This window comes from Panulirus ornatus, chromosome 20 (genome assembly GCF_036320965.1).
Source record: "Panulirus ornatus isolate Po-2019 chromosome 20, ASM3632096v1, whole genome shotgun sequence".
Taxonomy (NCBI): domain Eukaryota; kingdom Metazoa; phylum Arthropoda; class Malacostraca; order Decapoda; family Palinuridae; genus Panulirus; species Panulirus ornatus.
The window spans coordinates 66,656,803-66,684,430 of NC_092243.1; the positions used below are offsets into that span (position 1 = coordinate 66,656,803).

Below are 27,628 nucleotides of genomic sequence, written 5' to 3' on the forward strand. Positions count from 1 at the left end.
AGGAGTGAAACTTGACAACCACTGAAGTACTGGCTCACTACACAGTGGTCACTACCTCTACTAGTTGGCAGTCTACCAGCAATTACCTATTAACACATAGAATTATTAAAAAATTAGAGTACTTGAAAGCAGTACCATTGAGACATTGATGAACAGACTTTAAAAATATTTTGCTTTAAATCCATGACTGAATTCTATGTGCTTCTTTAGTTACATGGAAAGTTTACTAGTTTTTATCTTTGAAACATAAGTGTCTTCTACTTTAACCACAAAAATTTGAGTTTCTGATCTCTACCACCATTACAAACAGCCTCGTCAGGACCCAGTAAACTGTTGCTGTTTGCATTCCTTTAATTATTTGGTTATGATCCCAAAGCTCTATGTTTACACAAGAAGTTAAGCAAAACTAAATTCCAAAGAGAAGCAAAGGACAATATTAAACCAGATTGGTAAGTCCTAGCCATAATCAATTTGAGACCAACAGAACATGTCACTAGCTTTGGAGGTCACGATGAGTTGGTATTGTTGTACAGCACTTGTTCAGTCAGCAACAATAAAGTACTGCTACCCTTGGTTAACTGGAATTCAAAAGTTTCGATTTGGTTGGTACTTCTGCTAATCTCTGTATTTTCTACACAAAAAATCCCTTCTTTAAGGCATATTTTTTTCAACATAGATGCTTAATTCTTGGAATTTTTTAGTTATTGAAACTGTACAAGTAAACATAATTCCCTGCTTTAGTGAAACTCATTTAAGAAGAATTTTAGAGCCAAAGTGATGAATTGCCATTTACCAAATATTAATGTGGTTATGAAAAATCACAATAAGTAAATGAAGGGATGATGAACGTCGTTAGAAAATATAATAGTTTCACTGAGGGAAACATATTCACTTGTTACTTTTATTTATAACTAACATATGGCGAAGAATGTTATTTTTTATTATTATTTTGCTTTGTCGCTGTATCCAGCGTTCGCGAGGTAGCGCAAGGAAACAGATGAAAGAATGGCCCAACCCACCCACATACACATGTATTTACATACATGTCCACACACACAAATATACATACCTATACATCTCAACGTATACGTATATATACACACATAGACATATATGTATATACACATGTACATAATTCATACTGTCTGCCTTTATTTACTCCCATCGCTACCCCACCACACATGAAATAACCCCCTCCCCCCTCATGTGTGCGGGGTAGTGCTCGGAAGACACAAAGGCCCCATTCGTTCACACTCATTCTCTAGCTGTCATGTAATAATGCAAAGAATGTATGCGAGAAATACTTACAAAAGCAAAAGGATTTGTATGTAGCATTTATGGATCTGGAGAAGGCATATGATAAGAGTTCATAGAGATGCTCTGTGGAAGATATTTAGATTATATGGTGTAGGAGGCAAGTTGTTTGAAGCAGTGAAAAGTTTTTATCGAGGATGTAAGGCATGTGTACGAGTAGGAAGGGAGGAAAGCGATTGGTTCTCAGTGAATGCTGGTTTGCGGCAGAGGTGCGTGATGTCTCCATGGTTGTTTAATTTGTTTATGGATGGGGTTGTTAAGGAGGTGAATGCAAGAGTGTTGGAAAGAGGGGCAAGTCTTGTGGATGAGAGAGCTGGGAAGTGAGTCAGTTGTTGTTCACTGATGATACAGTGCTGGTGGCTGATTCGGGCGAGAAACTGCAGAAGCTGGTGACTTGAGTTTGGTAAGGTGTGTGAAAGAAGAAAGCTGAGAGTAAACATGAATAAGAGCAAGGTTATTAGGTACAGTAGGGTTGAGGAACAAGTCAACTGGGAGGTAAATTTGAATGGAGAAAAACTGGAGGAAGAAGTGTTTTAGATATTTGGGAGTGGATTTGGCAGCAGATGCAACCATGGAAGCGGAAGTGAATCATAGAGTGGGGGAGGGGGCGAAAGTTCTGGGAGTGTTGAAAATTGTGTGGAAGTCGAGAATGTTATCTTGGAAAGCAAAAATGGGTATGTTTGAAGGAATAGCAGTTCCATCAATGTTGTATGGTTGTGAGGCATGGGCTATAGATAGAGTTGTGCGGAGGAGGGTGGATGTGCTGGAAATGAGATGTTCGAGGACAATATGTGGTGTGAGGTGGTTTGATCAAGTAAGTAATGAAAGGGTAAGAGAATGTACGGTAATAAAAAGAGTGTGGTTGAGAAAGCAGAAGAGGGTGTTTTGAAATGGTTTGGTCACATGGAGAGAATGAGTGAGGAAAGATTGACAAAGAGGATATATGTGTCAGAGGTGGAGGGAATGAGAAGTGGGAGACCAAATTGGAGGTGGAGAGATGGAGTGAAAAAGATTTTGAGTGATCGGGGCCTGAACATGCAGGAGGGTGAAAGGCGTGCAAGGAATAGATTGAATTGGAACGATGTGGTATACCGGGGTCGACGTGCTGTCAATGGATTGAACCAGGGCATGTGAAGCGTCTGGGGTAAACCATGGAAAGTTTTGAGGGGGCTGGATGTGGAAAGGGAGCTGTGGTTTCAGTACATTATACATGACAGCTAGAGAGTGAGTGTGAATGAATGTGGCCTTTGTTGTCTTTTCCTAGCGCTACCTCGCGCACATGTGGGGGGAGGGGGTTGTCATTTCATGTGTAGTGGGGTGGCGATGGGAATGAATAAGGGCAGACAGTATGAATTATGTACATGTGTATATATGTATATGTCTGTGTGTATAAATATGTATACATTGAGAGGTATAGGTATGTATATGTGCGTGTGTGGACATGCATGTATATACATGTGTATGTGGGTGGGTTGGGCCATTCTTTCATCTGTTTCCTTCCGCTACCTCGCTAACGTGGGAGACAGCGACAAAGTATAATAAATAAATATGGCGAATTTCTATAAAACAGTTCTGGTTTTACCTAGGGCCTCTTTCTACAATTTCCAGTAGCCTAAGGCTGCACTACTCTCAGTAGCAAGGACAAGTAGACTACCTTGAAGTGAGTTCTTTGACAAAAATGACCCCCAAAGATGTCTTTTCACTCATGGTGTAACCTCTGGCAGGCATAGTCTGGCAGTAGTGAGGAAATATTTGAATAGGAAGACAAAAATACATTACATTAATTAACAAGACTATCAAATTGCTAAATAAGATTATCAAACCAATGCATGCTAATTTTCCAATAATTTCATGACTTTTAACATGATTGACCAAAATTTTCAAGATACAAACCTATAAGCAAAATCATCCGAATTGGACGATGTCATATGTGGCTGTGAGTGGTTATTCTAGTCATCAACAAACCCTTCAAAGAATGTAATGCACACATAATGAGTCTTCAAATGAAATGCAAATGAAATACAATAATTCAGCTGAAATATAACTGCATTGTTTTTGTTTCAAAATGCAAGTTTTAGAACAGCCAGATTTTCTAAATTTTTTTTTTTTTTTTTTTTTTTTTTTTTTTTTATACTTTGTCGCTGTCTCCCGCGTTTGCGAGGTAGCGCGAGGAAACAGACGAAAGAAATGGCCCAACCCCCATACACACATACATACACACGTCCACACACGCAAATATACATACCTACACAGCTTTCCATGGTTTACCCCAGACGCTTCACATGCCTTGATTCAATCCACTGACAGCACGTCAACCCCTGTATACCACATCGCTCCAATTCACTCTATTCCTTGCCCTCCTTTCACCCTCCTGCATGTTCAGGCCCCGATCACACAAAATCTTTTTCACTCCATCTTTCCACCTCCAATTTGGTCTCCCTCTTCTCCTCGTTCCCTCCACCTCCGACACATATATCCTCTTGGTCAATCTTTCCTCACTCATTCTCTCCATGTGCCCAAACCATTTCAAAACACCCTCTTCTGCTCTCTCAACCACGCTCTTTTTATTTCCACACATCTCTCTTACCCTTACGTTACTTACTCGATCAAACCACCTCACACCACACATTGTCCTCAAACATCTCATTTCCAGCACATCCATCCTCCTGCGCACAACTCTATCCATAGCCCACGCCTCGCAACCATACAACATTGTTGGAACCACTATTCCTTCAAACATACCCATTTTTGCTTTCCGAGATAATGTTCTCGACTTCCACACATTTTTCAAGGCTCCCAAAATTTTCGCCCCCTCCCCCACCCTATGATCCACTTCCGCTTCCATGGTTCCATCCGCTGACAGATCCACTCCCAGATATCTAAAACACTTCACTTCCTCCAGTTTTTCTCCATTCAAACTCACCTCCCAATTGACTTGACCCTCAACCCTACTGTACCTAATAACCTTGCTCTTATTCACATTTACTCTTAACTTTCTTCTTCCACACACTTTACCAAACTCAGTCACCAGCTTCTGCAGTTTCTCACATGAATCAGCCACCAGCGCTGTATCATCAGCGAACAACAACTGACTCACTTCCCAAGCTCTCTCATCCCCAACAGACTTCATACTTGCCCCTCTTTCCAGGACTCTTGCATTTACCTCCCTAACAACCCCATCCATAAACAAATTAAACAACCATGGAGACATCACACACCCCTGCCGCAAACCTACATTCACTGAGAACCAATCACTTTCCTCTCTTCCTACACGTACACATGCCTTACATCCTCGATAAAAACTTTTCACTGCTTCTAACAACTTGCCTCCCACACCATATATTCTTAATACCTTCCACAGAGCATCTCTATCAACTCTATCATGTTATACTGTTATATTTGATTTCAATTAAATAATTTTTTTTTCAATATGCAGGTGTTTTACTATCAAATGGAAGCAAATTCTCAATATAAATAACAGGAGTGTACAAGTATCTGACAATTCCATCCATGAAAGTTCCTTCAACCCTCCAATGGTACTAGACAGTTTCCTATCTTTATAGTGTCATCGCCAAATAAGGAGAGAAGGCACCAAGGTAATATATAAAAACACTTTGTTTTGTGTTTCAAAAGCTAGAGCTGGCAAGTTTAGCAATACCTTTTTAACTGTGCATCAAACCCTTATTTACACCAATTCCACAAGAATGAAATTTACACATATGCAATTTACTATTTTCCACTCAAAGCTTGCTTATACCAAGCTAAAATTCATACTTTTGCAGTTGCACATCACATATTTCATCTTTGTACAAAATGTACCTTGGAAAAATATGTTGAAGACTGCCATGATCTCTTCTCCTTCCTAATGATAATGGCTTCCCCAAAACATCCTTTAAATTTATATCTCTGACACGTTCCCACCTGGAACTCTCTTAAGGGGGTGGCCACAGAAATAGATTTCCATGACTTGTGAGGTCCAGTGTTGCACCCTTAAGAGGCCTCAGGCAAACAGTTATTCTAGTGCAGTGTTTGCACTAATGTTACTACTAACTACTACTACCAGATGATCCTGCCTAATGGTCCTACCTACTACATGTACCTAATGTTTCTGCCTAATGCTTCTGCCTACATGTTCCTACCTACTACCTCTGTCTATTGCTCCTAACCATTTTGCCAAAAATGGGGCTAGTGCATAGCGCTCTCTGCAGGAACATCTAAAATTACGTAGAATGAGCTGTGTGAGTTCAGTGTCTTCAAGTGTAATGTGTGACAAGGAGAGACTGTATGTTTGTTGGCAGAATTCAAGTCGTCCATGTGTGGGTGAAATAGAAAGACACCTACCTGGTAATATACCTCCCTAGTTGTTGGCTGCCTGTGAAGAAGCCTAAGAAGATGCAAAGTCTTAGAAATTAGATTAGAGATATTTAATAGACTTGAAAATGGTGAAAAACTTTGCACTTTTAAGGGCATTCAGTGTGAATAAATCATGTGCTACCAAGAAGAATTCAGACAAAATGAGAGCACAGTTAAATGCCGCTGCACTTACAGCCAAATAGCAACAGGAGAAAGGAACACAGAAAAAAAATGGAGTGAGATAGCTGTATGGATTGAACAGAATAAAAAAATCAGCACTGCTAAGTTCTGTTACTCCATCTTATCACAACAGTCCTTGTTAATCCCTCGTCTTCACTTTAAGTGACCCTCCAGCTATTTGCTGATGACTCTTATGCCATTCTATTCTCATACAATCCTGTAGTTCTCTACACTCTCCTAACATCAACCTTTACTTGTGTAGAAAACAAAATATGTAGGCGAGTACAGTATACTCATGTTCATTCAACATTTATGCCTTTTTTTTTTATATTAATGCACACATAAAAACTTAATAAAAGAGAATGCTTGTCAAAAGGTGAACTTTGATGTTGGCTTGGAACAATAACCCCCTTTCAACAATGGAAAACTGTCTTTGTACTGACTTCACTCAAACTGGTCTTGTCTATGAACACAGTCCTCAGTAAAAATGAAACAGTCAACCATGTAACCAATGCATCCATATTACAAGTCCGCATTTCCCAGCCCTTTGTCCATTCCGCTATAACAAGGCCAAGAAGAGATGTTACCTTAAAGATTGAGTACCTACTTGTTTACATCATACCTGCTCCTGGTCTTACACAGCTGGTCAGTTCTATCCTTAGCTTTCATGTCCACACCTGCATCACTGCACCCAGGCTTCAATTTCCCCAGCACGATTAACCTGTTAAGGCTCCAGCAATCCCTGGTCCACACATCATCAGTGGAAGCTTTTTAATACAGCACAGTGCAGTCCAATCTTACCATTCTTAAAATGCAAAGCATACAATGTACAATGCTTAAATAGTGAATTCTGCCATCACCCTTTATCTACTTCCAATCACCTCCATAACTGTTTAATTGTGGAAAAAGCTTGAATGAAAAGGTGTTCCACAAGATGTCTTCCCAGATGTGTAATTGTTTCTTTAATATTTTCTATACAAATAATTGCTTTTATTTTTTCAAATTCATTAAATGTTTACTACTGTTTGCTTTACAGTAATATCTACAATTCAGTATCCCAGTAAAGTTCTTTAACCTTCCACCACACAAAGGCATAAATAATGGTCAAAGTAGGATTTTAAAATTACTCCCCTTGATCAAAAAACAAAATAAACAAATCTATGTCTATCAATAGATTGTATAGCAGAAAACTACAACCAGGACATCTCTATAAGAAAAGTTTTAATATTTTTTACATTTATTTGACTAACAAATTTAAAGAATACAATTACACATGAAGATTCCCTGTAATTCAAACCTGTATCAAATATATGACATGCTGTTCTGGTTTGTGCATATGACTGTGTACAAAGATATTGGATCTGGTGTGGATAATCTTTATTCAATGAGGAATATTTGTGTATAAAAAAAATTTTGCTACATAAGTTAGTTTATGTACATCATGTCAACAGTTGTACTGTATTAAATTAACATTCTATTAAAATAAATGCAGTTATGTACCTCTATTATAAACTATTAATGTAATCACTGTAAGCATGGTTCTGTATAAACTTTAAATAATTACAAGCTAATATTGGAAAAAAGATCAACATAAATTGCAGGGTTACAGCTTACACTGTTTTTTCTTAATATTTTTCAAGAACTCCTTTTGGCAATTTTAGGTCTGGCAAATTAACCCCAAGGTACCTTAAAAGTAAAATATCGAATGGACCAGCTCTGGAATGTACAAGAATAAAAGTTTCACAGGAACTGAGTTTTCATTTATGTAACTAAAAATTAATCAATTTCCCTTCTAATTGTATCAAATTTCAAGTGCATTTACTTCTTTAAATTTTCCTAAAGTTCATAGCAACTAACTGATATAAATTAAATGATCTAATACTGGAGGTTAAATAACCTTTTGCATAAACTAGATAATTTTCCACAAGTTAGTGTTCCTGCAGTGTGAATAAAAAACTACTACTTGAAAAGAGGAAGATGGAATGCACTGTGGAATGTGAGAGCACTATATATCAAGCCATTCACCCTTTTTCTGAAAAGAAATTTAAACACAACTTCTAAGGAAATCTTGAGAAATTTCCTAACTAATAATTGCAACTGCAAATTCCTATCAATGATTTTTAACTATCTGGAACTAAATATTTTTGGCAGCTAAAAGCTCACACAACCCACTAGGAACAATGTCACAAACAAAAAATATTACTTCAGCTTCTCCTGTAGCATCTTCTCCAGCTTCATTGCATCTGCTTCAAACTTTACGATTCCTTCAGAGAGTTTGTCATCGGCCATTTGATCCTTCTTTAGTTCACATCGAAACACTTCTTCAGTCATCTCTACCTTCTCAAAGTCGTGTTTTTTGGCTGTTGGAGGAACAAGAGCAGGATAATACTGACTTTAACCACATAAAAAAAGTTCTACGAAAATTCTGATTCAGCAATGTGGGAAAAAATGGCAGAGATGGGGAACACCAAGATTCGAAATCAATATGAAAAGAAATGAAAGTACGCTTTAACATAGCAGAAAAAGAGCAAGCAAAGCAAGAGACAACATAATATGACAATATAAATTTTTGTAAATAAAGGTGAACTAACTGAAAAAATCTTGAGAATAAGTAATCAGAGGTATTTTTTTTTTTATTATACTTTGTCGCTGTCTCCCGCGTTTGCGAGGTAGCGCAAGGAAACAGACGAAAGAAATGGCCCAACCCCCCCCATACACATGTATATACATACGTCCACACACGCAAATATACATACCTACACAGCTTTCCATGGCTTACCCCAGAATGTTATCAGAGGTAGATGAAAAAAATAATGTAACTTGAATCATCTTTGTAAAAAGATGTGTTTTCCCCATTTTAAGGATAACATGAGTAATCCTACACAAATATTGTTCACTTGGAAAGGCTCAAGTAGCAACAATCAAAATACTGGCTACAGAGATTTAGTTTACTGACTATTACCAATGTTGGTATCTTGAATTTCTAACACTTAACACTGAGGTTCCAATGCATTTCACATGACAACTAGAGAATGGATATCAGCAAACAAAACCTTTTTTTCATCTGTTCCTGGCACTACCCTGTTGACACATGAATAGCTGAACAATAATGGAGAAAGAAAAGTCTCAATAAAGAAAAGTGAATCAGAGTTTCTATAAGTCGTAATCAAACATGTGCAGTGATCAGAACTAATTGCAATACATAAGTATGTAAGATTGTAAGTGAATAAATGGACTAAAAGAGACTAAAATATAGAGGAAGGGAAAATTTTTGCCAGTGTACATTTCACAACGTAATGAATTTATCATACACAGGAGTTGAGAATGTCTTCAAAATCAAAAGGAAGTACAAGAGCTCCTGCACTATGTTTTGCATTTATAATCTATGACTCCGGTGATGCTTAGCCTTATTCCACAATCTATATAACTGGACAACCTTTATTTACTATTCATTACACTTCCCTTTTCTTAAAACACAACAATCTTTAGTCTTGATCCTCAATTTTTTTACAAACGTAGGATTTTTTTCTGCAAATGCCTATTTCTTTCAATACTTCATGTCTAATAGACAAAGATAATGCATGACCCAAACTTTTTCATAAAATGAATACTTTAACTTACTTATGCAATAAATGAGACATTCTTTATACTTTTATTACTTACAAAATATCACTTTAGTAACAAAGTATGCACATATTCCAACATCATTTGTCAAACAAAAAGATATACATACCACTGGCCTCTGAAAGATGTTGTGTAACAGGTTCAGTAGAATTTTGCAGTTCCTCCAAGAACTTTGGCCCAATAGTTAGGAGATCACAGCCAGCAAGTTCACGGACCTCACCTGAACGAAGTATATGATTTTAAGAGGTACAAGCAATACCAGATGGAAATGCACATTCTAATGCTTTCATATCACACTTCTAATAATACTTTATTCTAAAAGTAATGTAAAGGGATTTCTCATACTTTCTTGTAATAAAAAGCAAGCAACGTGCTGTGCACACAACATACAAGGAGAGTTTTTTCAATGTGCAGTTCAACGCATAACATGTCTCTCTTAACCATTTTGCAGCATCGAATGGACACATCTGCTCACATATTTACTCCCATTAACAACAACAGGACTTATCCAACAAGCATCACAAATATTTTCCTTCTGCTACAACAAATGGAAATACCATATACATCCCCAACAGGCCTGCCATATCTCCTTGTGTGCAGCTATCTGTGATTAACACTGCACTGAATATTTGTATACACAAACCAGCAGACTGACCACATGATGAGCCGATCACTCACTTTCCATGTTTTGAAGCCAATTTCATTGATTTAATGTACAGATGTGTTCTTCAAATATTTCAGTTAATGAATGTTCAATATCAATACATCCATTCATACGTATTCACCATTTCACACATTAGTGAGGTAGCATTAAGAACAGAGGACTGAGCCTTAGAAGGAATATCCTCACTTGGCCTCCTTCTCTACTCCTTCTTTTGGAAAAGCAAAAATATGGGAGGTGAGGATTTTTAACCCCCACACCCTCCCCTTTTAGTCACCTTTACAACCCGAAGGGAATGTGCAGGAAGTATTCTCTCTCTCCTTCATCCATTTCCAGTGCCATCCCACAACACAGGCAATACCATCGCCACCCCATGTGCCCATGAGGTAGCTTCAGGAAACACATGAATAAAGGCCACATCTGCTCACATCCATAAAAGAGCTGTCATGTCTAATGCATCATAAACACAGCTCCCTATCCACATCCAGGCCCCATAGATCTTTCCAGACATTTCACATGCACTAGTTCAGTCCACTGATGGCACACTGATACCAGTATACCACATCTGTTCCAATTCACTCTATTTCATGCATGCCCAGAGACAAAGCAACTCTCTTTGGTTCCTACTTCTCCTCTAACTCCACTTTGGATGACTCTAACATTCCTTCACCCCCTGACGAACCTCTTACTAATCCTATGCCTCTTTTCATAATCTTTTTTCAGACAGTCTGAAAAGTGCTTCTTTCTCTGGATATAAGAAAGGCTTATGGTCCTGATGGCATCCATCCCCGTGTCCTAAGGAAGTGTGCCTCTGAACTCACATGTGCTTGCATGTCTGTTGTTTCTGCTGAAAAACCAAAACTTTTCCTTCTTGGAAACATGCATTGATACATCCCATCCCTAAGAAGGGTGACCATTTTGACCCCTCTAACTATCATCCTATTGCTTTGACATATACAATTTTCAGTCTTTTAACCCCTCCTCAACTCCCATATCATGAAAAACCTTGAAAATCATAGTCTTCTCTCTGATCACCAGTATGGCTTTTGTAAGAGGAGATACACTAGTAATATTCTTTTCTATCTTACTAATGTCTGGTCATCATCCTTGAAAGATTTTAAGAAGTCATGTGTAGCTACCCTTGAAATATCTAAGGGTGAGGCATCAGTGTCTCATCTCTAACCTCCCTCTTTTGGCTTCCCTCTCTCACTTTGTTCATTTATATCTAGCTTCCTCTCTTGCCAGTTTTATCCTCCATGGCATTTAATGGTTACTAACCAGCAAAGGTGAAAAAATTTGGGTAAGGGGTATGGCAACATTGTCTGAGTTGCCAGTAATTATTTCCAAACTCACCACTGCTATTTTCAGCACTCGGTATTTTCAAATGATCCAGAGTCTACAGAGCACTCGAATTTAACTGCCAGAGGTGTCCCATACCATATACAGCACATTAGCAGTAAATGGGTTTACAAAACTTTCTGAATAATTCTGTTACTTTTAAATGTCAATCTATCACCTCATAAAGGAAAATATATAATTTCTTTAAAATGCTCATGAAGATAGGCAATGAAATCAATACTATCATGTAAGGGTTATTAATACTTACCACTATTCCTGAATGAAGCTCCCATAACAACTGTCTTGTATTCAAACTTCTTGTAGTAGTTGTAGATCCGAGTGACACTCTTCACTCCTGGATCTTCGTGGGGTTCAAAGGACTTCTGGTCTGTGTTTGCCACATACCTGATGAAGAACAGAAAAGGATTAAGAATGTTTACATATATATATGTTTAACTATGTCACATGTGCTTCTTTTTACTCACAGTGGTGTAATACTACTTTACACCTGCTTTAGAGAAGATAATATTTATCTATCGTGTTATTTTCTTATCCTTTCTATAAGGTGCCACATCAAGTCTTTCCAATAACTCCAGTCATTATTTTTGGTATGAATGACCAAGCAATAATGCCAGCAACATATGAAAAATGATTCAGCAAACAAAAGAACTGAAGAAAATTCCATACCTTCAAAGAAAAAGCTATAAAACTTTCAAAATTTCAGAATAAGGATACTCTCAACCAGTATCAACAATTTTGTTTCAGTCAGTTTCAACACCCACCAAGAAATGTTTAAATTAGATTGGACTAAGAAATTTTTGGGCATTTTCAATTCTATATATCTCCGATGCCCGTCCCCTCCAGGAACTCCCTCAAGAGGATGGCCACAGTAAAAGTAGGTAGTAGCTACTGGCCTGCCACTGACCAGAGGGGTACTACCCACTTAGGTGTCAGCAGTGTTACTGGAGGCTGCATAGTGAACCAGTACTTCTGTGGTTGTCAAGCTGCACTCCCCTGATTCAGGTAATTGTCTTTTTATTCATACTTCACCCACACATGGACTGCTGGTATTCTGTTCACAAACATACATGACAACACTTAACTCACCCAACACATTCTTCCTAACTCTAGATTTTCCTGAGGTCAGCACAATCTCTAGCTTTGCCTTTTGGCAAAAGAGTAAGAACAATAAATAAAAGCAATAAGTATGAATATTAGGCAGAAGCATTAGGTAGAAGAAATAGGTAGGAACATTTGGCAGGAGCATTAGGAAGAAGTAACAGGCTGGAACGTTAAGTAGTAGTAGTTGATGGGAACATTGGGTGAGAGCCTCTGGAAACATTGTGCTAGAACTGCCCTCTGCCAGTGGCAATACGAGGAACTAAAGGCTAAGAAGTATTTTCCCATAATTCATTAATGTGTTACTAGACAAGTTATGTTTATGGAACTCTATTTACATCCCATTAACTGTCAGACAAGCTACTAACAATGAAATCTTGACTATGCCCTTATTCAATGCTTTATGTATCATGTCTAGTTCAAATGAAATCTATGACATACCATATAAACTCATTACTCATATGCATCTCAAGTCCATTTCTCCTGTGAATCTTGTCAATGTACATGGTTCCTTAAGTAGAGTCTTCATATTTATTTCATCCATAGTTCCAAATGATCTTGCAACCTTCTCTTCTGTTTTCAGTTTTATCAATTCCAGTGCTTATCAAACATCCTTCTTGATGTACATAATGAATATTATTTTCACCAATTCCTTTTTAATAGGTGCTAAGAACATAAATGCTTTTAGCAAGTTAGGTTGTACCACCTGACCAAAGAATAATATGCACAATATTTTCTCTGCTAAAAATTCTTGACAAAGAACTGCCTTGTCTCCTATATTGTCTCTCATCCAATATCATGCCAATATCTCTTTCACATAATCAAATACAATTCCTGTAGCCAATACACTCCACCTACACCTTAACTTATGAAAGGGACCTGTTCATGAAAAAACTTTTCTAAACTAATTATTTGTAAACTAAAGCTAAAGCAAACCAATCTTGCTCTACTTCCATCAAATCTTCATTCATGAGTTCCTCTGCACATGATACAAGAAGTTTTTTATATCACTGTCTTCTATTTCTGCAAAACCTTCATGATGGATAAGGTCCACAATCTCTTACACTATGCCGTTTTGAAAAAAGCCTATAAAGTCATATTTTTAGCCATCCTCCATTCATGTTTGTGTCATTGACTTCTTCCCAAGACTAAGTAACATTGTCAAATCATTTCCAAAAATTCACAAGAAAACTGTGCAAGAAATTTTGTAATTGTGTGTTTCTCACTCATACATAGAATCATGGTTATTAATTACATATCTCACACCCATTCAGGAACATAACTATAAGATACATCATTTCTCCCCGCTATGCACACTTCTTTATTATCTGACTCCTTAAGATAATACCATTCAGCACACAGAACATAATGTAAAGTAAACTACAAAACAGATTAGCTCAGTGGCTCCCACTAGATAATATAATTTCCTTTATTATAACAAAATCAAACTTACCAATCTAGGATACGTCCAACAAAAGGAGAGATAAGGGTCACCCCAGCTTCCGCACAAGCTACGGCCTGAGCAAAACCAAACAATAACGTCAGGTTACAATGAATGCCGAACTCTTCCTCCAGCACCCTAAGGATGAAGAAAAGATTCACTGAATACATGTCCCTTTCACATTCTATTAATGTGAATGCATTAAAGATGTAACCCTCAAAAGGACAATTCCTGCAACATATGCAAGCAAGTCAGACAAGCCTGACAACACAGTTGTAAGCATAATCTTCCCACCTGTTTGAAGGATCGCATACTTTCTTTTCTGACTAATGGCATGTACAAATGCCACGTGCTGCCCAATTCTAACTCACAAGTGAAGATTTGAAAGGCCTCAGCAGCGTCCCTAGGTTTAAATGTCGATGTGGCACAATATTAAAATGACTGGGATTATCTTAAAATGAAAAAAAGTGCATATACATTGCAGAAAACATCCATCCATCTACTTATCAGTATCATCCCATTCACACAATTCAGTATAGTAGGTCAGGTGAACAAAGCCCCTAGATACTTAACCCATACCTGGCATATCAAAAACAAAACATAACTCCCAAACTTATAAGAGTGCTTCTTACCTTTCACTTTACTTTCTAAGTTTACTTATAAAGTGGAACCAGTCTCCAACCACACCATCCCTACATTCTAAATGATTCCATTACATCCACAGCAGATATATTTTGAAAAAAAAGAAAGTTTAAACAAAACACTAAGGTTACCCAGCTTTTCTAATCTTATTTGTAAATTCTTTCTTGCATAAAAATGTTTAGAAATTCAAGTTTCACATTAATTGAAAAGATGAATAGTTTGATGAAATTTAATTCAAAATAAGTGTACATAAATCTATGCATAATCAGTGAAAAAATCTCAAGGAATTACCTGACCCTTGACAATTATAGTTACTTCATATTCAAACTTATTCACTGTTTCTAGTATAGCAATGAAGCACTAGGTACATGCAAAAGAATGAATAGCCCACAACCACTCTTTAGCTGTAATGTATCAAGTACCTAAAACTAGGCCTCCAATAGAGAAAGTTAGACACACAGAGGCTGACAATTCCACACCAAGGGATAAAATTAAAAGATAAAAGGGATAAAATTAAAGAGATTAGGAAATCAGGAAATTGAAAGGCATAAATCATTCAATTATATTTGGCTTGTAAGATCATACATCAGATAGAGAAGAAAGAGGAATATAGGAGGAAATGCATACTAAAAGATTACTGGATGCTGTGGGACTGCCAGATGTGATTTCCAGGATAACAAAAAGGAGAAGAATTGGTAGTAATAACCATGACGTAGGGGGAAAACCAGTTATGAATATGTCTGCCTTGCCATTCATCAACCCAGGAAGCACTCAGAAAATCTAAGGATCATAAAGGCATGGTGAAATTTAGTAGGATATTCATCATATGTGACAATTTCAACGAAATAGAAGAAATCAAGGAGTACAGTCGGGAGACAAAAAACTGAAGATGACACATGTAGCAAAAGGATAGAGCAGCTCAGCTAGAACAGCAGAGAGGGCAGGAGTGTTAGAAGATGGTAATGTCAGATTAGAAATAATGTATTCAAATGATGACTGATTGATAGTTGGAGGTAAAGAGCTAAAATCAAAGAATTGTAAAAGGTAAGGTGCACATGATATTACTGGAGCTGTGGACACAGAAAGGTACAAGAAGAAAGAAAAGAGAAGGCAAAGGAAGGGGAGGATTAGTCCTATTAACAAAAGATAGCCTGAAGTTTCAAGAAATACTCGATACCTTGCTTCCATCAAAATGAAAGGTAAGTGATCAATTAAAAAGATAAAGATGCTCTTTTCTAAGAGAGAACTAAGAGGAGAAAAGTTGAAAGTACTGAAGTACAAGGAAAAAGAAAAGACCATCCTCAAAGTCAACTAGGGATAACTAATCTACTATTACTTCTAACAACAAAAATGGGTTTTCTAGTCTTAACTTACTTGGCTGCTTGAATTCCCTCCCAAGTGGAAGCAAGCTTAATCAGTATCCGCTCCTTGCTGAAGCCCTGTTCTTCAAACATAGCAATGAATTTTTTAGCCTTGCTGATGCTAGCTTCCTTATCATAGCTCAAACGAGCATCAACTTCAATACTCACTCGCCCAGGGACAATGCCAAGAATCTCACATCCAAACAAGACAAACAACTTATCCATTGCTTCAGTCGCCTGGTCATCCTTGTTCCTGAAAGATAATAAATTAATCCACTTCAAGTCACACAAGTATCTAACAGAAATTTACTGAAATGGAGGAATATGAAAAGCTAACAAATCTTTTTAGTAATTACAAAAACATATCCTTAATGGTAAACACACACACACACACACACACATATATATATATATATATATATATATATATATATATATATATATATATATATATATATTTTATCTATTTATTTACTTTGCTTTGTCGCTGTCTCCCGCGTTTGTGAGGTAGCGCAAGGAAACACGAAAGAAATGGCCCAACCCACCCCCGTACACAATGTATATACATACACGTCCACACACGCAAATATACATACCTATACATCTCAATGTACACATATATATACACGCACAGACACATACATATATATCCATGCACACAATTCACACTGTCTGCCTTTATTCATTCCCCTCGCCACACATGGAATACCATCCCCCTCCCCCCTCATGTGTGCGAGGTAGCACTAGGAAAAGACAACAAAGGCCCCATTCGTTCACACTCAGTCTCTAGGTGTCATGCAATAATGCCCGAAACCACAGCTCCCTTTCCACATCCAGGCCCCACACAACTTTCCATGGTTTACCCCAGACACTTCACATGCCCTGATTCAATCCACTGACAGCACGTCCACCCTGGTATACCACATCGATCCAATTCACTCTATTCCTTGCCCGCCTTTCACCCTCCTGCATGTTCAGGCCCCGATCACACAAAACCTTTTTCACTCCATCTTTCCACCTCCATTTTGGTCTCCCACTTCTCCTCGTTCCCTCCACCTCCGACACATATATCCTCTTGGTCAATCTTTCCTCACTCATTCTCTCCATGTGCCCAAACCATTTCAAAACACCCTCTTCTGCTCTCTTAACCACGCTCTTTTTATTTCCACACATCTCTCTTACCCTTACATTACTTACTCGATCAAACCACCTCACACCACACATTGTCCTCAAACATCTCATTTCCAGCACATCCACCCTCCTGCGCACATCTCTATCCACAGCCCACGCCACGCAACCATACAACATTGTTGGAACCACTATTCCTTCAAACATACCCATTTTTGCTTTCTGAGATAATGTTCTCGACTTCCAAACATTCTTCAAGGATCCCAGGATTTTCGCCCCCTCCCCCACCCTATGATCCACTTCTGCTTCCATGGTTCCATCCGCTGCCAGATCCACTCCCAGATATCTAAAACACTTTACTTCCTCCAGTTTTTCTCCATTCAAACTCACCTCCCAATTGACTTGACCCTCAACCCTACTGTACCTAATAACCTTGCTCTTATTCACATTTACTCTTAACTTTCTTCTTTCACACACTTTACCAAACTCAGTCACCAGCTTCTGCAGTTTCTCACATGAATCAGCCACCAGCGCTGTATCATCAGCGAACAACAACTGACTCACTTCCCAAGCTCTCTCATCCCCAACAGACTTCATACTTGCCCCTCTTTCCAAAACTCTTGCATTCACCTCCCTAACAACCCCATTCATAAACAAATTAAACAACCATGGAGACATCACACACCCCTGCCGCAAACCTACATTCACTGAGAACCAATCACTTTCCTCTCTTCCTACACGTATATATATATACGTGTATTTAGGGAATCAGTGATGGATTGCGCAAAATATGCTTGTGGCATGAGAAAAGTGGGAGGTGGGTTGATTAGAAAGGGTAGTGAGTGGTGGGATGAAGAAGTAAGAGTATTAGTGAAAGAGAAGAGAGAGGCATTTGGACGATTTTTGCAGGGAAAAAATGCAATTGAGTGGGAGATGTATAAAAGAAAGAGACAGGAGGTCAAGAGAAAGGTGCAAGAGGTGAAAAAAAAGGGCAAATGAGAGTTGGGGTGAGAGAGTATCATTAAATTTTAGAGAGAATAAAAAGATGTTCTGGAAGGAGGTAAATAAAGTGCGTAAGACAAGGGAGCAAATGGGAACTTCAGTGAAGGGCGCAAATGGGGAGGTGATAACAAGTAGTGGTGATGTGAGAAGGAGATGGAGTGAGTATTTTGAAGGTTTGTTGAATGTGTTTGATGATAGAGTGGCAGATATAGGGTGTTTTGGTCGAGGTGGTGTGCAAAGTGAGAGGGTTAGGGAAAATGATTTGGTAAACAGAGAAGAGGTAGTAAAAGCTTTGCGGAAGATGAAAGCCGGCAAGGCAGCAGGTTTGGATGGTATTGCAGTGGAATTTATTAAAAAAGGGGGTGACTGTATTGTGGACTGGTTGGTAAGGTTATTTAATGTATGTATGACTCATGGTGAGGTGCCTGAGGATTGGCGGAATGCGTGCATAGTGCCATTGTACAAAGGCAAAGGGGATAAGAGTGAGTGCTCAAATTACAGAGGTATAAGTTTGTTGAGTATTCCTGGTAAATTATATGGGAGGGTATTGATTGAGAGGGTGAAGGCAGGTACAGAGCATCAGATTGGGGAAGAGCAGTGTGGTTTCAGAAGTGGTAGAGGATGTGTGGATCAGGTGTTTGCTTTGAAGAATGTATGTGAGAAATACTTAGAAAAGCAAATGGATTTGTATGTAGCATTTATGGATCTGGAGAAGGCATATGATAGAGTTGATAGAGATGCTCTGTGGAAGGTATTAAGAATATATGGTGTGGGAGGCAAGTTGTTAGAAGCAGTGAAAAGTTTTTATCAAGGATGTAAGGCATGTGTACGTGTAGGAAGAGAGGAAAGTGATTGGTTCTCAGTGAATGTAGGTTTGCGGCAGGGGTGTGTGATGTCTCCATGGTTGTTTAATTTGTTTGTGGATGGGGTTGTTAGGGAGGTAAATGCAAGAGTCTTGGAAAGAGGGGCAAGTATGAAGTCTGTTGGGGATGAGAGAGCTTGGGAAGTGAGTCAGTTGTTGTTCGCTGATGATACAGCGCTGGTGGCGGATTCATGTGAGAAACTGCAGAAGCTGGTGACGGAGTTTGGTAAAGTGTGTGGAAGAAGAAAGTTAAGAGTAAATGTGAATAAGAGCAAGGTTATTAGGTACAGTAGGGTTGAGGGTCAAGTCAATTGGGAGGTGAGTTTGAATGGAGAAAAACTGGAGGAAGTGAAGTGTTTTAGATATCTGGGAGTGGATCTGTCAGCGGATGGAACCATGGAAGCGGAAGTGGATCATAGGGTGGGGGAGGGGGCGAAAATTTTGGGAGCCTTGAAAAATGTGTGGAAGTCGAGAACATTATCTCGGAAAGCAAAAATGGGTATGTTTGAAGGAATAGTGGTTCCAACAATGTTGTATGGTTGCGAGGCGTGGGCTATGGATAGAGTTGTGCGCAGGAGGATGGATGTGCTGGAAATGAGATGTTTGAGGACAATGTGTGGTGTGAGGTGGTTTGATCGAGTAAGTAACGTAAGGGTAAGAGAGATGTGTGGAAATAAAAAGAGCGTGGTTGAGAGAGCAGAAGAGGGTGTTTTGAAATGGTTTGGGCACATGGAGAGAATGAGTGAGGAAAGATTGACCAAGAGGATATATGTGTCGGAGGTGGAGGGAACGAGGAGAAGAGGGAGACCAAATTGGAGGTGGAAAGATGGAGTGAAAAGGATTTTGTGTGATCGGGGCCTGAACATGCAGGAGGGTGAAAGGAGGGCAAGGAATAGAGTGAATTGGAGCGATGTGGTATACAGGGGTTGACGTGCTGTCAGTGGATTGAATCAAGGCATGTGAAGCGTCTGGGGATAAACCATGGAAAGCTGTGTAGGTATGTATATTTGCGTGTGTGGACGTGTGTATGTACATGTGTATGGGGGGGGTTGGGCCATTTCTTTCGTCTGTTTCCTTGCGCTACCTCGCAATCGCGGGAGACAGCGACGAGGTATAAAAAAAAAAAAAAAAAAAAAATATATATATATATATATATATATATATATATATATATATATATATATATATATATATCTTTTCTTTCTTTCATACTATTCGCCATTTCCCGTGTCAGCGAGGTAGCGTTAAGAACAGAGGACTGGGCCTCTGAGGAAACATCCTCATCCAGCCCCCTTCTCTGTTCCTTCCTTTGGGGGAAAAAAAAAAAAAAAAAAAAAAAAAAAAGAGAGGGGAGGATTTCCCGCCCCCCCCGCTCCCTTCCCTTTTAGTCGCCTTCTACAACTAGCAGGGAATACATGGTAAGTATTCTTTCTCCCCTATCCCCAGGGATAGGGATATATATATATATATATATATTTCATATATTCATACTTTGTCGCTGTCTCCCGCATTAGTGAGGTAGGGCAAGAAAACAGACGAAAGAATGGGCCAACCCACCCACATACATATGTATATAAATAAATGCCCACACATGCACATATACATACCTATACATTTCAACATATGCATACACAGACATATACATATATACACACATACAAATTCATATTTGCTGCCTTCATCCATTCCCGTTGCCACCCCACTACACATGATATAGACCAAGTGTGGACGAATGTGGCCATTTTTGTCTGTTTTCCTGGAGCTACCTTCCTGAAGCAAGGGGTAGCAATGCTCTTTCCTGTGGGGCTGGGTTGCAACAGGAATGGACGAAGGCAAGGAAGTATGAATATGTACATATGTATGTCTGTATATGTTGCATATGTGTATGTATACGAGTGGATGGGCCACTGTTCGTCTGTTTCCTGGCACTACCTCGCTGACGCAGGAAACCGATTATATGTATAATGATATTAAAAAATATATGCAACTTACACAATTTTGTCAGTTCAAAAAAGCAAAAAGTAATTTCCCCTAACAAATGTTCCTCTTATCTACTCTCTCACATCATCAAAATCATTAAACCTATAAGTATACATAAACTACTCAACTAATACAACTGTATTTTGTGACAAACTAAAAACCAGTTAAATGAAGAATTCCTAAAAAATCACACAGTCCAAGTTATCTTCATAACCGAGGTACAACCACATTCTCCGAGTAGCAGGAATTAGCATGAGTCAGTGCTGTGCCTGACTAGGCACCAATGACATGCTTTATGCTCTACAACCCTTGACAGGGATGTGCTCACCAGAAGCTCAACTTCAGTGAGAAGGGAAATCCACATCAAAGCTTTATAAAGTTAATGTTGCTGATAATGCAGCACCTTTTATTAATCACTTGCACTGAACATTTTAATATCATAATTCTTGAATGTTATTAAGTACTAATACTTAAAAGAGACAAGCACACCATTCCTTCCAAAACTTACAAAAACTATACTGTCGTTAATTCAAGCTGATAAAGGAAATGCTGTTTTTTTACTTATTTCTTATGCTAGAGTATAACATTACTAATTTACTAATCAAATTCATCATTGCTGTCATGCATCTTTAAAATGGACATATGGGACTCCATATCTTTCCTTTAAATAAAAATTTAGGATTTACTGCAAGAATTATAACTGATAAAGCAATCTACATCAACTAAAAGAGTTAAAATTCATTTATGATTCCTTTAAGGAATGAATCATAACAATCCCCACCTCTACATCAAGCAGAAAACACATGAACTTTGAATAATAAAGTTCAGTTTACCAAGAAATGGCACAACTAAAATTCTGGTACATACATCAAAATGGACTTAAAAGTACCAATCCTTCTTCAAGCAATGTTTACTGAGAATAGCTAAAGCTAAAGTAATCACATTTCAGAAAATTTTTCCATTTTTTATATACATCAAAAAATTTTCTCTTAAATCTGTATGTTTTTTGTATACCCCAATCAACTACCAGTCAAAGCAAATGCGATATCAGTAGGGAATCTTCAACAAACATTAGTCATATCATCTATCAAATGTAGGTAGCACGAGTTGAAATCTGAAAGTGTAAATATTTTTAACTGTCCATTATCCCAAACTAATTTCAACTGGGTGGATAAAGTAAATACAAATTTTAGAAAGCATTTAACAAAATGAACTATGGCAACCCACAACTTAAACACTCCACTCTGACCACAGTATGAAACCAACTATGACTAAACACCTAATATAGAACACTAAGTAATTCAAAGTTCATACTTTTATTCAAACTATTTGCTACAATCCAACTTTAATTACGGTAGTTCAATTCAGCCCTTAAAAAAAATCAACATACAAAAGTTGTACCAAACAAACTATATCTGATGCTGATTAGAACAAATACATCTAATTTTTCCTTACAGAACTTCCTACAAACTGGAGTGTCACAGCCCTGATATGTCAAGAACACTTTCCTACAGTCTTGAAAAGTAATCTCTCAATTCCTTGTATAATACAAGAATAATTTCAACTGGCAGGCTTGAAAAGAGTAATGTTTATATAACTATACCTTTATGACTGTTCACTATGCTATAAACATCATATCAAAAATATAAGGTATACCTGAATGGGCAATCAATATCACTAAATTTCCCTCATCATATAATGTATTGGTGTTCACTATCAATATGTTTAAATGCTTGGTCCTCTATGAAAGAATATACCAAACTCAAAAGAACATAAAACAAACAAAGCTGGTATGAGAGAGCAAAAGATGAAAAAAGAAATCATTCTAGAAAATATTTCATCACTTAAGCCGACTTCAACCTTGAGCAAGACTTTCTCTTCCGAGTCAGTAATCACCAATGTTTCCACACACCAGCACTGACCACCAGAGCAGACAACCCTCAACACAACTAAACCTTTCATACAAGGCCAGCTTGATAGTAAAGGCCCTTCTCTATATAAATAAACCATATTTTTTAAGTTTAGCACCAGTCATGTAACACCATTTTCATTGAGATGTAAATGTAATTTCATTGACTTTTCAATGACGTACAAAAATAATGAAGCGATTCATGAAAATGCCCTTACCACACTACCAGTTAATATTAGCATGTTCTTAAATGAGATGCTTTAATAAATAAGTATAAAAGCAAACATACTTGCTATTCTTGCCATATTCCACAGCTTCATCAATAAGTGAGGCATACTGCGGCATGTTGGCTGCCTGCAGGATGAGTGAGGGGTTTGTGGTGGCATCCGTAGGTTTGTATTTCTTCATTGCTGGGGAGAGGAAGAAAAGGAATTTTCTTTAGCTTCAGCAGTTTCAAAATTTTCCTCCTGTAAAAGAATCCTGTGGCAGTTAAGGTAAATTTAAGTCTTTCATCCTTACCAATCATCTACTCTGTCCAGAAGCAATGTCAATATTAAAAAGTAACATTAGGTAATCCATAGAAAAATAAATTACCACTAGTTTCCAACTATCCACCACAGCAGCTCTGAAAGACTGCATGCTGAAAAGCTGCCAGCTACACAGACATTTTTTCTAAATAAAGCAATATGAGGAACACATTCAGGAAAACATCCTAAAAGTATCTTATATAACACTAATCAGAACCAGCTTTCTTTATACGAGGGGATCACATTCCTGCCATGCAGGGTAAAAAGCTAAAGAGTGAAGCATAAAGACAAGGAAGCTGTTACTGCTGTGAATAATAAAGGCAAAAAAGAAAACTACATGAAAAATTTGGACCCTTAGTGAAGGTTTCCACATATCAATCTTGCTGACCAACAATGTATGTTCTTAGAGACTAGAATCAGGAAGAAAGACTGTAAATGATAAATTCAATTGCAATGCAATCTAAATTCTTTTGATATTTTATCATGATTACCTGCAAGGCAAAGCTATATCACTTATTTTCCCTACCTTTTCTATTACAAAAACTAGGATTCAATTTAGTACATTTCCTGAGTATTAAGTTCCCAAACTTTACCTTCAAAATTTTTGTGTGAGCCAGTGTCTAAGGGTGTAACTATATCAAAATAATAATGCTAAGAATGCAATCATACAATCAACTCATGAAAGCTGTTCCATGAACACTAAAATATTCAACAAGAATGTAGTATTGATTACCATCTCAGGCACTAGCACACTACTGAGTCAGCATGCCTAAGCACAACAACAGAGGAATTACAAACTGTTTCTCTTTGAAAAATACAATGAGGTACTGGACTTTCTTCATTAGAGTAACATATGTAACTTTCTATCAATCAAACTACAATATACAATATTTCAATCTTAAAATCTTATATTTTTCTACATCCATAAACACACACACATATATATATACATATATATATATATATATATATATATATATATATATATATATATATATATATATATATATATATATATATTTTTCTTCTTTCTTTTCCCTTATACATATTCGCCATTTCCTGCAATAGCATCAAGAACAGATGGCTGAGCCCCCCATTCCTTCTTTTGGAAAAGTAAAACAGGAGGGAAGGATTTTGTCCCCTGCTCCCATCCATTTTAGTCACCTTCTACAACTCACAGGGAATACATTGGTAGGTTTGCATTAATTATACTACCTGATCTGCGTTCTAGGTACCAGCGATCTCTCCAGCATTACAAACAATGATTCAACATAAAACTTCTCATGTTCTCTGATGTACATAAAACAATCAAAACTTTTTAAGAATTCTACTGCAACTTGCTACTTCAACATACACCACTTTGGCCTAACTGCAATCCAAATGCTTTATAATATTTTCAATAAATTCTGGGACATACAATCCTGAGCATCCTGAAAAGTGCCAACACAGGACCCTAAAACACAACAAACAATCGAATTATCCCTTCCCCTTTCATCATTTGCCACCTATGTCTTTAGTATCCTAACTCTTTGAAAAACTGAACAAAAAAAAAATAAGTAAATTATTCCACCCTCATCTATGACTTTAGACAAAATCACTCAAAAACCATACTGCACACAAATCTTGCACAAGAAATATTGGGTGGCTTCATGACCCCCACTCCTCCCCCCTCTCTCTCTTGCACAATCTCAATGGCCATAAACATCATCAAAACATCTGACACTGTCCCTCAACACATTCTCATACAATAGATACTTGACACCACCCTCCAAAATAATTACTAAAAGTGGGTGACCAACTTTACAGCTGGCAGCCAAGCCTGAGTTTCTTACAAAGGCTTCACCCCTAAAACACTTAAGCATTACCCTGGAATTCCCTAAGAAGCAATTCTTTCTCCAATCCTCTTTAATCTCTTCCTACATGGCTTTTCATCAACCTTTGCAGATATGAGTGTGACAGTCTTATTATGCACAAACAACATGAGAATCATATGACAGCATACAAAGACTGCAAGTGCAACAATAAACATGCAACAGATTTCACAAAACTAGAACAGTGGCTTACCCAGAACAAAATGTGTGCATTTTCCATAGAAGTCTCCAATCACCCTTTTAAACCCAGAAAGACAAGATCTCAGCCTGCATCATCCCATCACCTTGAATGGACAATAGCTCCCACCAAAAAAATTTCAGTTATTCTGGCCATGACATACAGCACACAAAATATTACATACAGCACACAAAATATTCAACCCCACACCACAAACATTAACACAAAAGCAACAAACTAAATGCTCTCATAACACTTATTGGTACCAATTTGGACAAGGAAAATAATCCCATAATATTCTCAATACAAAACTAATTTGCTCCACCAAATACTATGCCTCACCTACCTTGTCATCCATTGTCAAATGAAGGCATAAAACCATAAAACAGCACACTCATAACAATCACTGGCTTCCCAACAACCATAAACACTTAACATCAACAAAACAAAATGAGGATCCTCCCAATGCAATCCAATCTCAATATCCTTGGCACTAAATTCTTTTAAACAGCACCAGTCCCCACTATAACTAACCACCAACTCAGAGCAGAAATAAACAGCTTACTCATTCTTCACAAGAATGAGAAAACATACAGACAAAAATGATCCAACAAACATTAAACAACTGCCCTCAACATAGTCTTAAACACAACAAACCTCCACTTACAATCACTATTCTAATAACATTAACCAAGTCTCTATAGAGGATACCAAATTCACTTCAGTATAAGGAACAGTATGCAAACTCCTCACTGCTACCTAAATTCTATATTTCAAATTCTTTTTACCAAGTACTACAAAAATTTTAATCAAATTAATTCAGAAGCACTATCTATGTAAGGAGGAACAAGGTCTATTCTGCCTAAACATAATAACAGGTTTTAATATACAAGGAGGCCTTGGTTGCTCTGATGGTGAGGGAAACTTGCAACCTGACCCAAATATCAGCTCAGCACACACACACACCAGCTGCATTGGATGGAAAAGTAAAAAGTGAACGTGACAGAGTAGTAAAATATAATGTCACATTTTAAGAAAGTTCTTCTAAAAGGGAGAGTGGTATGGCAGGGGTAACTAGAAAAAAGGTAATAACATACCTAGGAATATCGAGAAAAAAATACAAGAGATAAATGATATCAGTGATCCCTTCTAACTATATAGAACACTTCGAAACAATATATTCACGAACTCTCATGAAGCTTCTAGATTTCTGGCAATTCAAATGTCATATGTTAATGAATAAGTAAGATTATTAGTGAAAGAGAAGAGAGAGGCATTTGGACGAGCTGTGCAAGGAAATTGTGCAAATGACTGGGAGATGTATAAAAGAAAGAGGCAGGAGGTCAAGAGAAGAGTGCAAGAGGTGAAAAAGAGGGCAAATGAGAGTTGGGGTAAGAGAGTATCATTAAATTTTAGGGAGAATAAAAAGATATTTTGGAAGGAGGTAAATAAAATGTGCAAGGCAAGAGGACAAATGGGAACATCAGTGAAGGGGGGTAATGGGGAGGTAATAACAAGTAGTGGTGATGTGAGAAGATGGAGTGAGTATTTTGAAGGTCTGTTGAATGTGTGATGATAAAGTGGCAGATATATTTTGGTTGAGGTGTTGTGTGAAGTGAAACGGTTAGGGAGAATGATTCGGTAAATGGAGAAGAGGTAGTGAAAGCATTCCAGAAGATGAAAGCCGGCAAGGCAGTGGGTTTGGATGGTAATGCAGTGGAATTTATTAAAAAAGGGGGTGACTGAGTTGTTAACTGGTTGGTAAGGATATTTAATATTTGTATGGCTCATGGTGAAGTGCCTGAGGGTTGGGGGAATGCATGTATAGTGCCATTGTACAAAGGCAAAGGTGATAAAGACGAGTGCTCAAATTACAGAGGTATAAGTTAGTTGAGTATTCCTGGGAAATCATATGGGAGGGGATTGATTGAGAGGGTGAAGGCATGTACAGAGTATCAGATTGGGGAAGTGCAGTGTGGTTTCAGAAGTGGTAGAGGATGTGTGGATTACGTGTTTGCTTTGAAGAATGTATACGAGAAATACTTTGAAAAACAAATGGATTTGTATGTAGCAAGTAGGAAGAGAGGAAAGTGATTGGTTCTCAGTGACTGTCGGTTTGCAGCAGGAGTGCATGCTGT

General features: G+C 37.8%; 1 protein-coding gene across 4 annotated transcripts in view; it reads right to left on the bottom strand.

The window, feature by feature from the left end:
• Positions 1-27,628, bottom strand: part of Taldo (transaldolase) — a 35,613-nt gene that overhangs the window by 2,624 nt on the left and 5,361 nt on the right. The window contains exons 2-8 of one of the 4 annotated variants that reach the window (XM_071675102.1): positions 23,204-23,324; positions 16,047-16,286; positions 14,043-14,168; positions 11,739-11,875; positions 9,581-9,691; positions 8,051-8,207; positions 6,470-6,589 (exon numbers count right to left, since the gene is read on the bottom strand). In XM_071675102.1, coding sequence (XP_071531203.1) covers positions 6,470-6,589; positions 8,051-8,207; positions 9,581-9,691; positions 11,739-11,875; positions 14,043-14,168; positions 16,047-16,286; positions 23,204-23,324 — 1,012 coding nt within the window. The other 3 variants (XM_071675101.1, XM_071675104.1, XM_071675103.1) reach the window with 3 other exon arrangements.